Below are 13,389 nucleotides of genomic sequence, written 5' to 3' on the forward strand. Positions count from 1 at the left end.
TCCAAAGACACTAGCAGACAGAAATAGACGCTTATGTGTCTGCTGCCTCCATAAATCGCTGCTACCAGTCAGCCAACCAGCTTTAATGGCTTCTGTCATGTGCAGCCTGACAACTTCCTTTAATGGGAGCACATATTCTGGACTGCTATTTATCACTGACGTTCTCTCATTAACATTCACCTTGAATGTACCGCATGACCTTGTTTTATTCAGTGTGATGAGTTTTCATTGTGCATTTTGTTGATTGTGTGCCATGTATCCTCCCCCCTCTCTCTTTCTGTCTCTCGTTCTCTAATGTTCTTCACTCTGTCTCTTCTTTTGCACCCTAGACCATGTGGGACATTTCCTTCTAAAGATTTGGGATCTTTACGAGTTTTAGTTTTGTACAACTGGAATGTTCCAAAGCTACAAAAACGATATCAACACCAATTGTAAACAACAGCTTCTCCCTGATCAAAAGGTAAGCTCCATTTTTTAAACAGTTTCCATCAGACAATTTAATATGACACAGCAACAAACTGATTGAATGTACAGACATCTCCCATAATGTCTCTACCAGTTTCAGGGTTTTAGAATGAGTAACTCTCCTGTTCCTCTTGCTTGTTTCCCTTCAGCTTGTCCTCAGTCAGTCTGTGTGCATTTTTGTGTTGCAGGAAAAGCTCATCCAAGCTATTAGAAGAATCAAACATGAGGTAGAATTGTGCAGAGAAGCCCAGAGGGAGACGTACGCAGAGTCAGTGGACGTGGAGGTACTGCAGTTTAATGCCTTTGAGTCACACAGGATGATCGGTGTATGAACGGAGGTACATTTCCCCCAGAGCCATTTTGATGCCCTGGAACGAGAGATCAAAGCGGAGTTTCAGAACCTCCACCGTTTCCTGGAAGAGGAGGAGTGTAAAGACCTGGAACGCTTGAGGAGGGAGGAGCAGAAACAGGTGAAGCTGCTGAAGCAGAGAGAGAGGAAGATAGCGGCACAAGGGAAAGACCTGGAGAGAGCCATCACGGTGCTCAACAGCAAACTTTGTGAGGAGGACAGTCCTAAACTGCTCAAAGTGAGGAAAAACTAGACTCGGTTGCATGCTCATTAGCTATTAGATGTTTACTGGCTTTAATATATTCAGTATAACTTCAGTATAACTCTGGCTTTACTGCGGTACACAGCAGAGAGTGTGTGGTGCATGTGGAGCAACTGTGCTGAACCCCAGAGGTCTGTGTTTGTAGCCAAGGTCGCCACCAGCACTTCCCTTCACCCGGCACAAACATCACTTACCTCATTTGTGGCTCATGAAAATCGCCCTGTTGGGTCTATTAGAAAACACAGAACCTGAAGACAGTGTTCAGGTCCATATGGAAATTATTTGAGCCAGTATAATGAAATAAATTCTGTTTATATTATTGCAGGATATCCAAGATCTCCTAAAAAGGTAGGCGTATTTTCATCAGGAAAGATCACTGTTATTTTCTCTTCATCTCCTGAGCCTGTTGTCGTGCACGTTTAGTAGAGAATCCTTGTCCTGGGCTGTCCGTCTTCACCCCCCCTTCTGAACCCCGTTTTGTCTAATCAGGTCTGGGGTTCATTTTGTCCCTCCAGCTAAGGTGGACACAGAGGTGCGCTCGGGACAGTTTGTGGGGCCCATCCAGTACAGGATCTGGAAGCACATGAAAGGCTGCCTTTACCCAAGTATGTTCATCTTTAGATATATATGTGTATGTGTATGTGTGTGTAGACACATATATATGTGTCTATCACAGACACACACAATCTTCACTTTATCTACTTATTTCCACTTACAGATATCACACCAGTGACCTTTGACCCCGACACCGCTCACCCAACCCTGTCTTTCTCTGAATGCTGCGATTCTGTGTGGTTTGAAGAAGATAAGGATGTTCAGGCCTGCCCGGCCAACCCGCGAAGGTTCCATTATTATTACTGCGTGTTCGGCCATCAGGGCTTCAGCACAGGCAGGCACTACTGGGAGGTGGAGGTGGGGGGAAAGACGGCGTGGAGGCTGGGCGTGGCTAGAGAAGACGTCCCGAGAGGGGAGATGGCATCTACAGGCACCTCCAGTGGCTTCTGGACTCTGGCCCTGAAGGGGGGCTCTATCCTGGCCTGCACCGACCCACAGCCCATGAAGGTGACCGTGTCTGCCCGGCTGGTCCGCATCGGCGTGTTCTTAGATTGTGAAAAGGAGGAGGTGTCTTTCTATAATGCTGTCACCATGTCACCAATCTACACTTTCACGATGGGAACGTTCACGGTTCCTCTGTTCCCGTATTATAACCCGTGTGACACAGACGACGGGAGGAACACGGCTGCGATTAACATCTTCAAGCCCTCGTTATGACCCGCCTCACAGCCAGATGTTGTTTCCCTTACAAGTAATTTTCAAATGAACAAGCATGCAATTTTTAAAACTATTACTTTAACAATCAGATTTTAAAATGTTTAACACAGGTTCTATCCACCCCTCTGAAAAGAGCTTCATTTAGGAAAAGGAAAAAGGGAAGTTGTCTCTTGCAGCTAGACGGGAGCTGCGGGGTCCAACGCAGGCGTAAACAGCTCTGTCATGTGACCTTTGGCTTGTTTATAAATATCTGTTTCCTGCTCCGCCACCACGTGCCCCTGGTGAGGTCTTGGAAGCTCGAAACCAAGCAGCGGGATTAGCGGCGCGTCGGGGCCGGAGGGCGAGGCAGCGGCATCTGACACGCCACACAAATGACGGCTGACATTAATGAAGACACACTGGAGACGCACTGGACAGCTCGGAGACAGAACTGTCCTTCAGCAAGTTTGTTACCCGGAGAACAGCTCAGCAAAGACAAGAGGACCACTAAAGTCATTATCTCTTCTTTATTAGTATTCTGCTGGACATGAAATCAAACAAAGAAAAGGTTTCTCTTTTACAAAACATCGGTGCGAAGAGTTGTGCAAAAAGGGGGTACAGAGAGAACAGGTGAACCACAGTAAGGCCGGACCAGTGGAAGTAAACAGGATCACGTGTGCCAGTGGTATTAAAAGTGGTGTGTGCAGTCAGAGCTGAGTATGAAGCAGAAACTGGCATGGCCTCCAGCCCCATTTGAACCATTGTCTTTGAGATGCTGGGAAACTGGGAGCTTCTCCCGTCTACTGCACAAATCTGATGTTTCTCCCGTCCCAATTACTCTGTTTTGGCTTAATATTACAATCATGGGCAATTTACAATAAACTGCTTTAACATTCCTCATGACTGCAGCCTGCAGTTTTCTATCTCCAGTAGAATCTTGTATTGACAAAACTGTGCTTTAGTTAATGAAACGGGGGGGGACCCCTCATATAGAAGAAGAGCATGCTCAACATTCTCTATGCTCAGCACCATCTAGGAAGCCATTTGCATGAATTCTATGCAATATACCACACATCTTCTACACACTACTAGGATACAGAGCAGCCAGGTGCGTCACTCTGCTGGTCAAACTGCCAGTTTTAATATTAAACCAGAAAGAACGTCCCATGAGGAGCAACTAATTACAGTTTAATAGGCACTAAACAAAACAGGAGACAAGCCAGGGGGTCACTTGTGTACCTCAAAACTACACAATCCGTTACAACACTGATGGTTTCACCACAGCGCTTTTTTTTTTTTAAGCTCCGCACAGCGAGATGATTCAAGCAGGCACATGACGACTTTACAACAGACGGGGGAAGCGTGAACAAACAGTCGTAAATCACACTGACAGTTTGCGCATCACAGGCACACGCACGTAAACACAGATACCCCAGGCACGCGTCTGCTCACGGACACAAGACATAATAGGACGCTGAAACTTGCGGGACATGCAGCGGTCGAAGCTTCGTTTTCATACGATGTCCAACTACCGGGGTGGGAATCAGAATCAGAATCAGAATCAGAATCAGAAGCGACAGAAAGGCGACAACAGCAAACACCCGGTCAGACCAACTACGACAGAGCGTCCATACATTTGTACAGTGTTGGTTTTAGTGAATATTAGTAGGCGAGTATTAGTGCTCGGAGAGTATAGGCGTCTATGTTTTTAGCATTTGACATTTCAGAATTAATAGTTGTGAGAAATTTTAATCAGTTCACATCTTTATTTAGTATAATACAACATCTATTTTACCCACAAGTAACATTCAGCATTAAGAGGTTACAATGGAGAACACATGCAGTATTTACAAGGCTGGAATAAGTGTTGAATATTGTGTGTGTGTGTGTGTGTGTGTGTGTGTGAGTTCCTCCACAGATGTAGGCTAAAAATGACGCAGTGTCAGATTATAATAAGTTATATAACAAAATGTCATATTTGACTTTTTTTGCTACATATTTTTAAAACAAGTTTGACATTTCGATTTACTTTGGCATATGGCTTATTAGAGCGATGGCATATCTTTTGGCGTTAATTGATGAAAAAGTGTATTATTGTCAAAATCTGCCAATAAAAGCCAGTTGGTCTCAGATCTACCGCAAACAATTTTCCTCTTTTACTCATCATTAGATAGAAACTTGTTAAAAGGATTTTAAATAACATAGTTGGCTTCTTTAAAAAACCTGTCCAGGCCAGATTCGGTCATGTATTTAACAAAGGCATCCAGATATATTTCAGAGCAAATATGTTTATATAGAGATGAAAATAAAATCTGTTTAATGTCTAATTGAGGTTCAAGGCTCAAGATGTAAGATGGTTAGAAAGGGACGAGGATGTGGTGAAACTGGAGTAAAGGACGTCTCAAGGTCACAGAACTCACCAAAGCCAAATGTTTGCGCTCTGCTAAGCCGCTGAAACACGCTTCCGTTAAAAGTCGGCGGGCTCCGGGGACACGCGTAACACCTGCCTACAGAATCCAAAGATTAGCTGTCCGAGAGCGATTAAACAAATAACATTTTCAAATGCGGAGCGACGCTCGCTGAAAGCTTCATGCTATCTGTTTGATCCACATGCAGAAGGAGGAGCATGCATCCATGGGAGGAGAAGGGTCAGGCTGGACAACTCCTGCCTTTATCATTATTGGCTGCATCCGCACTGACCTTGGGCGATGGCATGCAAGCTGTGGGGGGGTTCTATATGGAGCTAGGAACCATGCGCAGACTGTAAACACACATCTTAGAGGAGCCATGGAACCTGGAGGAGGCTATTAATGCTACATAAATCATTTTGATTCTGGAATTTACTGTTGTAAACCTCTCTAATTGTCTTCTCGTCTCCGAGAATGTTGTAGGAAACGTTAGATTTTCCAGGCTGATGGTTTTTGGTGAAGAGTTACGGTACTAAAAAAAATTAGTTTTGTTTGTCTTTTTGCTCCGGACGCGTCAGTGTGTAAATGCCAAATTTTATAAAGGTAAAATTGAGTTCAGGCGTTAGATCTGACAGCCTTACGTCCTCGATCCAGTTCAGGTGGTTCCTTCCTTGTTTGGTTGGGGGTGGGGGTTCTCTACAGTGGTGGTAAATGCCCAGAATCTGTGGGATTTTCTTTGGTATCTTCAGACTTTTCAGGTGGTGGCGGATGACTCCTCAGCCAGAGCGCCGTCTTTGGAGGCCTCTACTCCAGTTCCGCTGACTTTCAGCTCCAACTCAGGAGTTTTAGGGGGAGCTGATTTCAGGGCAGGACTACCAGTGGCGTCGAGGTGATCCGGGCTTCGTTTGCTATCCAGGCCAGATTCAGGAGTACCGTTGGTGATCGGCTCTGGGGTAGATGGTTTGGGGGACTCGGGCGGTGGAGTCAGGGTGCTCTCGGGTGTTGGTGCAGTGGGAACAGGCGCAGCCTTTAGTGGCTCAGGGCTCGGGCTGGGTGCAGCTTTTGGATCAGCTGGACTGGGAGCAGCTTTGGGTTCGGGGCTCGGGACAGGGCTGAGCTTATCATCCGCTGGTTTAGAGACATCCAAATGTGCTTCCTCTGGCTGATCGCGGGTTTTCTCAGGTGTGAGCTTGATCTCTGTAGATGGTGGAGCGCTGGGCGTGGACGCGCTGGCAGACGGGGGGCCGGATTTGGTTTCAGGGGCCACAGAGATCGTTACCGCTGCAGACTCAGAGATCGGATCAGGGGCATCAGTGTCAGTGTCCAGGGGGAGGGCAGTGTTAAACCCAACACCAGAGTCGCTGGTCTCCAGATTATTGACCCCAACCTCCTTAGAAGAAACCTCCAGACCCTGAATCAAAACAGACGGTTGATATTTAATTAGTATGACAAATCCCATTAAGCCAAGCCAAGGGATCATATGATAATATAAAGGGGATATAACAGGGACAGACCAGTGTGATTTGAACAGGGTAAAATAACAAAGATAATAAGCTGAAATTGAATAAAACAGGAGAATTAAAGTCAGGGTGCATTGCAGTGCAAGACGCAAATAAACTCTCTCAAAGGTAAAATACTGGACTGAATACCTCCACAAAGAGATGCACATTAAACGTAAATTCAAACGAGCTGAGGGTTGGATCATCCATCGAGTTTTCTGGGAGTTTGCAACAGATACGTGCAAAGAGCACCTAAGTATAGAGATGTAACACGACTTTGCTGATATGACAACAACTGCTGCATCTCCAGGTTTATTTTTGTCTCCACCTGTCCCAGAAGGCCCGAGAGGTCTGGATAATTCATGACAGAGCAGCAGATCAGACGTGGATTTGGATCCCAATCATCCAGCGCTTTAAAACAAACCCAACAACAGCATAAAAACAACAGAAACGAGTCCTGAGCACACGGGGAGCCGCCGCAAAACATGGACCTGGACCGATGTCATCCGCTTTGTTGACGTTAGCGGGGGCTCTAGCAGCAGCGTTCTGAAAAATCTGCGGCTGTCTGAACGCAGAAAGCAGCATAAAAAACAGACATGGTTAAGACTTCATCACAGACACGCTTCCATCACTGGCTCCATCACAGCATCTTACTTTAATATCCACCTCGGTGCTCTGGGACTTCTCTGTGTTTTCGGCTTGGGAGTGCTCGCTGAGCTTGGTGATGTTCTTGACCACCTGTGGAGACGGATGCAAAAACCGACGGTCAGCCACCGAGGGGCGATGGGACGGGCGTCGGCATCGCCGGGACGTGGTCGCTGGCCCCTCTGACCTGTCTGAAGGCCTCGCCTTCGTTCTCCTTTCCGGCATTTTGAGCGATCTTCTCCAGAGCTGCGGCCCTCTTGGCCCTCTTCTTCACCTTGATCAGGCAGGACAGCAGACACACCAGCAGGAGGAAAACCAGCAGGCCCAACAAGGCGATGATGGTCACGTACAGCGTCTCCAGCTTGTACGCTTCACAGAGGCGAGACGGGGGACAAAAACAGGACAATAAATAATTCAGCTGACCTTCATTAACGTGTTTAAATTACAGCAGTTTGCTGCAGCAGCCTGAAGAGAGGGAGACCGCAGAGCCGCTCTCCGTGCACACGCGCCAGCCCTTACGCTGTATTTCCAGGTGGATGCTGGAGACAGTGAAACCCAGTATGTCGGTAATTATAAACTGGCCTGCATCAGCAGCCCTGACTTGATCCAAAACCATCAGTGAATCCTCCATAGAGAGACGGTCCTCAAAGCCAAGCTCAGCTGGGGCCTGCAAACAAAACAACACCTTTTAAGGAATATTAGTGCGGTGGGAAAAGATGATCATTTAGCACCCAAATATTGAACGAGCTCAATATTGAATATATAATCTAATCAAGAGGCTCCACTTGCACTTGTCAGTGCTCCCTTGTCCAGCAGCAGACGGGGCGAGGGGTCTCTGTCCGGGCTGTAGTACAGGCGGATCAGGGAGCTGTTGAGTATCAGATCGATCTTCAATTTTTCCCCATTTGGCAGTTTCACAAAGTTCTGGTGCTCTGCAACACAGCCGCACATGGAGGGAAGGGCGTCCATCACAAGCCCCTTCGCAGTCCCGCGGATCATCTAAAATGCATTATCCTGCTCAGGCCCATTAACATCTGGGCCTTTAAAAAGCCATTATGGCCGACAAGAAGAGCGCTAGCACTCAAAGGGAAATAGCAACAACAACATCCTGACAGAGAGGTGCTCCTGCTCGGGTAAACTGGGTCAAGCACGGAACGGGCAAAGCGAGGTGCCTCGTTGTCTCTCACCTCTGACGTTGAGACACAATTTGATTTTGATTTTGCCGTCCGCGTCCCTGACAGTGTAGCTGCCCTCGTCGGCGCCTGTGACGGCTCTGAGGGTGACATGGCCTCCGCTGACACTGATTCGACCCTGGTAGCCCTCCCTGGACATGTTTGTGCTGGTTAGCAGCACCAGAGCAGGCCTGTAGGAGGGAGAACGCAGTTGCATTCAGAGTGAGCGGCGATACACGACACTAGAGAAGGCCTCAGAGACTCCCTCGGGATAAATGAGCACCAAACGTACCTAAATGTCTGGTTGGCCTCCACAGCAATGGGCCTGTACTCCAGGGTGATAGGAGAGTTCACCCCCGTCAGCATAATACGGAAGTCCCCCCCGTATTTAATGTTTTGCTCGTTGGAGCAGTCTGGAAAGGAAATGCAGGGCGGTGAATGATTTGTTGTTGGAGAAGTGGGAACAGCAAGTGCAACGGTAGCGGACGGGAAAGTGCCTTCAAGGGAGGCGCAGAAGGCAGAGATGAGAGGGTGGGGGTAAGAAAAAGACAATCTAAAGACAGGAAACAGCAGGGAGGGGGGAGGACAGAGGGCTGGGACGGATGGACGGCTGCTTAATTAGCGCCTGGCACATCTAGCACGCTCGTGCACATCTTCACCTCCTCTGAACACGCTGCCGCCTCATGCGCTCCACATCAGCCCACTTCTAGAAGTTGACAGATGTAAATGGGGCAGCTTTGTGGTACTGATTGTGTTGTCCCAGTACACGTGCGCTCAGGCTTGTATAGATCTATGAGCTGACGGAACACTTGTAAAGGGGAACTGGTTTGGGAGTGTGTGTTGCAACGCGTGTGTATTATGATGTCGTTACATGAAAATGGAGTCGAACTCAGGAAGAACAGCCGCTAGGTTGGAAAAGCTAAAGGGATCTTAACAAACAAACAACATGGGGTCGATCCCCAGCAGGTGGGTGTTTAACCTCGTAAACAGAGATGTTTGTTAAGCTTTTGGGAGGACACGTTGTAAGAGCACGAATGTTTAACAAATTTGCTGATTTGAAATGAAAATGAGTCCTGAATTCTTCCCGTACCTCTGACCACAAGCACCTTGCGCCTGACGTCTTCGGGCTTATCTGGATTTTTAATGGTGTAAATGCCCTCGTCTCCCTCCGTCACCGCATCGATAACCAGGTGGCTCTGGTAGGCGTTGACCCGGGCCCGGCTGCTGAGCACAACCCCGCCCCGCATCAGAGTCACTTCCCCCAACCTCGGGGCGGATGTGTTCCGGAATGTGACCTCCAGCTGGAGGGAGGGCAGGGTGATGTGAAAATCCTCCCCGTAGAACAAGGTGACGAACTCATCTGCAGGTGGATTTTAGAAGGAACAGAACGGGTGTGCAAACATCCACGGCCTGGAAAGACTCAATCTATAATTGATGAGTACAAGAATTACATAAGAAGCGGCGGTGCACATGGTCTTACCTCGCACAGGGGCAGAAAGAGCTGCAGAGGACGGAGACGGCACAGTCGGGTTAAAACCATCCGCTCTCAACAACGACTACGATTAATCTTTCTTTTGTGGTTAACGTACCGGTGGCGATGAAAAGGACGACGATCGCGCTGCCTGTTGCCATCTTGGCTTCTTCTGGTGTGTCTGGAAAAAAATTAATAACGTATCTTTTAATAAAAAGGCAATATTATTCAGTCGGGGCAAATATCAGCAGTTTTAATTGCAACTACTGTGACTTACACCCCTAGTGTGGTAGAAATAGGCCTCATTACTGTAAGATTACATAACACACACACACACACACACACACACACACACGATCAAAGCCCCTCGAGTGTCACCTAACCTCCGTGGAGGTAAATATGTTCAACCTTTTATTCCACAGGTGAATTTGTGCTTTTTTTAGAATATAATAATGGTCAGAATGTTCATTTTCAGGCCATAATCATTTGAAATATTGACTTTGTTCTCAAATGCAACAGACTGTGGCGTGAGAGCAAAAGAAAGTGCCCTGTGGAACCAGTCCAAAACCTCAAGTATCGATAGAGCAGTTATTGAGATTCAGCCTTGTATGTTCTTTAAGGTGCATTCAAAATTCAATTATTTTGTCCAATCGCACTATAAATCTAAATAAGCCCCCTGAAGCCCAGCAGAGCATCTCAGTCTCTGCTGATTCAATTTCTCCACCATTGCTTAGGGCTCATTATTGGGCTGGAGCTCTAAAAGAGCAGCCGGCACAAATCACTCGCTGAAATACCTCAGGTCAATTTTTTAGAGACATTATTTTTCAGACCCGGTGTACGAAGGCCATGCAAAGAGACATTTAATCCATATCTGTGTTTAAATCACTACAGGGAAGCACAGCGCAGCCATAATTCTGGAAAATCGTTTCCATCCCTGAAACATTGGTTTCATCCATTTGAAAGAGTTTTAGAGTTTTTGCGTTGGCCTAGACTGGAGTTCTGTAGCTCCAGCTCTGATTAATGGGTGAAGCAGCAATCATCGCACCACCAACTACAATTCTGGGGTGTGTTTCCCTAAACCATGATGGCAGCTGAGCACCACCAACATCAGCTCGAGTGCTTTAATCCACTATTCACTTGATTTGGTGTGTTGACCAAACGTCTGGTAGATCTCTGCTTCCTGAAAACGGATCTTATCTCAAAACCTTTCCTTTGATCTCCCCAAATTGGCTCCGCGGGGTCGAGGTCCGGACTTTGAGGTCCACTGTTGTCTGCAGACTTTCAGCAAATGCATCGTTCTAACGGCCAGTTCAGCAGAAGCAGCTGGACCGGCCTTAAATATGCTGCGTGTTAATAACGGCGTTGAACCCCTGCGGTGCCACGGGCCACACGCGAGCTGGATTAAAGCGTCTGGCGGTGGGCGCCACGCTGTGAGCACCTTTGGGAGCCCACCAGCCAAGTACCAGGGTTTTCAAAGACGTCTTTCTATCCAACAAACACATTTGCCCCTGCTGGGTTTGCTGGCGTCCTCTCTTATTCCTGTCACACTGTTAGCCACAGTAAAAGCTCACTGATTCCATTTTCAGCCGAAACAAAATATGGGCCGATGCTGCGTCACACAGAACCAAACCATTAGTGTGCATTTGCTGCAGTTTACCCGGTTTATATGGACCTTGGATTCCACTCTAATCTCACTGGTTTATTATTGTTTTGAGGATCCTCAGGTTCATCTGGACTAATGCTAAGATATCCATAGCTGACCCTCAGAGTCATCAACATTTAATTAATACAGGAACACGGGGGGAAAAGATTCACTGTGCTTCCATCTGCCACAGAACTCCTGCAGCTCCGCTACAAATCTCCTTCATTTTGAGCATTTGAAGCCCCTTCAGGGACTTCCTCCCGCCTACGAAAACTCGGGTTATGTATTCAGATCCTGTCATCTGGGGTGGAACCTTGAATACATCTAAATATACCATCTGCCGTTCTCCCTGCCGCTCACCTCATTTAGCTTCACTCTATTTCTTTCCCCTCGCTGGTTTCTCTGCTCGCTCTCCACATTTCTGTCAGCATCTCACAAATACAAAGGTTATTTTCTTCCACTGCTGTGACCACGTCCAAGTCTCCACTCCTGTAAACTTCACCCCCCCACCCCCCCCACCACCACCTGAATCCTCCTCCTCATCATTCCCTTCTCTCCGAATCTCCTCCTCCTTATCTTATATAATCCAAGTCAGCGCATCCCACTCTGAAATATCAAAGCCTGTTCTTGTCTAACTCTCTATTTACTGGAAACACAGGCAGAGCTTTGTCCAGCAGCTTTAAAGAGGCGGAAATGGCTGCAGATGTGGGGACCCTACAAAGTAACGCCTGTCTGTTCCTCCTCATCATGTGTGTTCGGTTGCGCATGGTCCACAGAGATGCTACAGAAACACTATCACAAACCCCACACACACACACACACACACACACACACACACACACACACACACACACACACACACTCTTGTCAGAGGACCACATGCATTCATAAAGCATGAGTGGAAAAAAATGTTCCATGACTGTATGAAACTGTCAAAAAAATGTGAGCTTTCCTCAAGCACAAATTCACTCCACTCCAATTTTCTCCAAGGATGTCTGCGCACATCTATAAATGCATTTCACTGAAAAGACGTGGGGGGGGGTTGCTCAAACAGACAGAAAATATTGTCTAGACAAAATCCAAACAGGGATTCCAAAAACCTATCTTTGATACAAAGCCTGCAGCAGCTGACAACTTCTTTTCCCCTAAAGCGGCTGCAGTGAACTAAAGGATGAGACAGATTTCCACCATATTGCTTGCACCTGTCAGATTCATTAAAATCAATGATCATGAGGGGTGTGTGTGTGTGTGTGTGTGTGTGTGTGTGTGTGTGTGTGTGTGTGTGTGTGTGTGTGTGTAGATGTGCAGAACACAGAGTCAAAAGCCCCAAAACAGAGAAGTGGGATTCTCGGCTGTGATAAAGGTGGTTTTCCAGAGCCGTCATGGCCCCTCTGGACCTCCATGCAGCTCAGATTAGCAGGAACGACACAGTCAGGCGCGCTGTGCTAGATGGACTCAAAAGGCCTTTTAAATATGCACCAAGACGTGCCAGCAGCCATATAACTTCATATGTAGGGATCATCAAACGGGCCTAATTTGTTACATTATCTCGGTTTCATGCAGATTGAACACATTTTAGGCATAAAAAGGGTTCAGGAAAAAAAAAAAAAAGAGCCGGGGCTATTTTGCGGCTCCTAAATTCAACCTAGAGGCTGAGATTTAAATGCAACATCCACCGAAAACGAATCAGTTTTATTACCGCTCATGCACTTAACATATTTTCACACGAGGTGGAAAAAAAATGATCAACCTGCTCGCAGCTCCAAAGTCTGATCAGTCACCTCCGGGCCGGGACAGCCGACAGGCGCATCGCGTAAAAAACCAAAAACCTGCAGAATTTAACCCGTCACGTGCCGGACAAACACCCGCACATGCATGTTGGAGGAGAGAAATGCGGTGCCTACCTCCGCTCCGCTGGCTGCAGCCGCGTCCGCGCGTTCGTGCCGCTCAGAGGTGCAAAGATGCGCGGATGGTGCCGAGCTTTTCCCTCCCTCCCTCCCTCGTCGTGTCTGTTCCTCGCAACCCCCGCGAAACCTGAAGACACTTAACGACTCTGCCTCAACATTTGGGAGACGATCGGAATATGTCGGGCTCTGCTCGCTCTCGGAGCCACTCGACTCATGTCGGGAATCACCGGCCGCCCCCGGGGACCCCAAAGACACACGGCCATTTAAGAGCGAGGAGGGCGATGGAATCACTCAGAAAGGTCTTTAACATCATATCCT

At 47.5% G+C, this 13,389-nt stretch overlaps 2 protein-coding genes across 5 annotated transcripts; one reads left to right on the top strand and one right to left on the bottom strand.

The window, feature by feature from the left end:
* Nucleotides 1–130: 130 nt before the first annotated feature.
* si:ch73-54f23.4 (zinc-binding protein A33) lies at nucleotides 131–3,223 on the top strand. 2 transcript variants are annotated; one of them, XM_057046101.1, is made up of 7 exons: nucleotides 131–460; nucleotides 654–749; nucleotides 819–1,052; nucleotides 1,402–1,424; nucleotides 1,566–1,681; nucleotides 1,795–2,382; nucleotides 2,482–3,223. In XM_057046101.1, the coding sequence occupies exons 1-6, from the start codon at nucleotides 395–397 to the stop codon at nucleotides 2,346–2,348; spliced, it is 1,089 nt and encodes a 362-aa protein (XP_056902081.1). In that variant the 5' UTR covers nucleotides 131–394; the 3' UTR covers nucleotides 2,349–2,382; nucleotides 2,482–3,223. The 2 variants fall into 2 exon arrangements, with proteins under 2 accessions (XP_056902081.1, XP_056902080.1); XM_057046100.1 differs by having other exon boundaries at nucleotides 132–460; nucleotides 1,795–3,223.
* si:dkeyp-77h1.4 (uncharacterized) lies at nucleotides 2,836–13,262 on the bottom strand. 3 transcript variants are annotated; one of them, XM_057045957.1, is made up of 12 exons: nucleotides 13,069–13,262; nucleotides 9,641–9,703; nucleotides 9,532–9,552; nucleotides 9,142–9,411; nucleotides 8,344–8,464; nucleotides 8,067–8,242; nucleotides 7,669–7,811; nucleotides 7,399–7,546; nucleotides 7,067–7,248; nucleotides 6,889–6,972; nucleotides 6,726–6,799; nucleotides 5,887–6,146 (listed from the first exon to the last, which is right to left on the bottom strand). In XM_057045957.1, exons 2-11 carry the CDS (start codon nucleotides 9,681–9,683, stop codon nucleotides 6,767–6,769), a joined length of 1,221 nt encoding a protein of 406 aa, XP_056901937.1. In that variant the 5' UTR covers nucleotides 9,684–9,703; nucleotides 13,069–13,262; the 3' UTR covers nucleotides 5,887–6,146; nucleotides 6,726–6,766. The 3 variants fall into 3 exon arrangements, with proteins under 3 accessions (XP_056901935.1, XP_056901936.1, XP_056901937.1); XM_057045955.1 differs by lacking the exon at nucleotides 6,726–6,799 and having other exon boundaries at nucleotides 2,836–6,146; nucleotides 13,069–13,261; XM_057045956.1 differs by lacking the exons at nucleotides 6,726–6,799; nucleotides 13,069–13,262 and adding an exon at nucleotides 12,915–13,059 and having other exon boundaries at nucleotides 2,836–6,146.
* Between the last annotated feature and the right edge of the window lie 127 nt (nucleotides 13,263–13,389).

The sequence above is a fragment of the Takifugu flavidus genome, chromosome 10 (assembly GCF_003711565.1).
Source record: "Takifugu flavidus isolate HTHZ2018 chromosome 10, ASM371156v2, whole genome shotgun sequence".
Classification (NCBI taxonomy): Eukaryota; Metazoa; Chordata; class Actinopteri; order Tetraodontiformes; family Tetraodontidae; genus Takifugu; species Takifugu flavidus.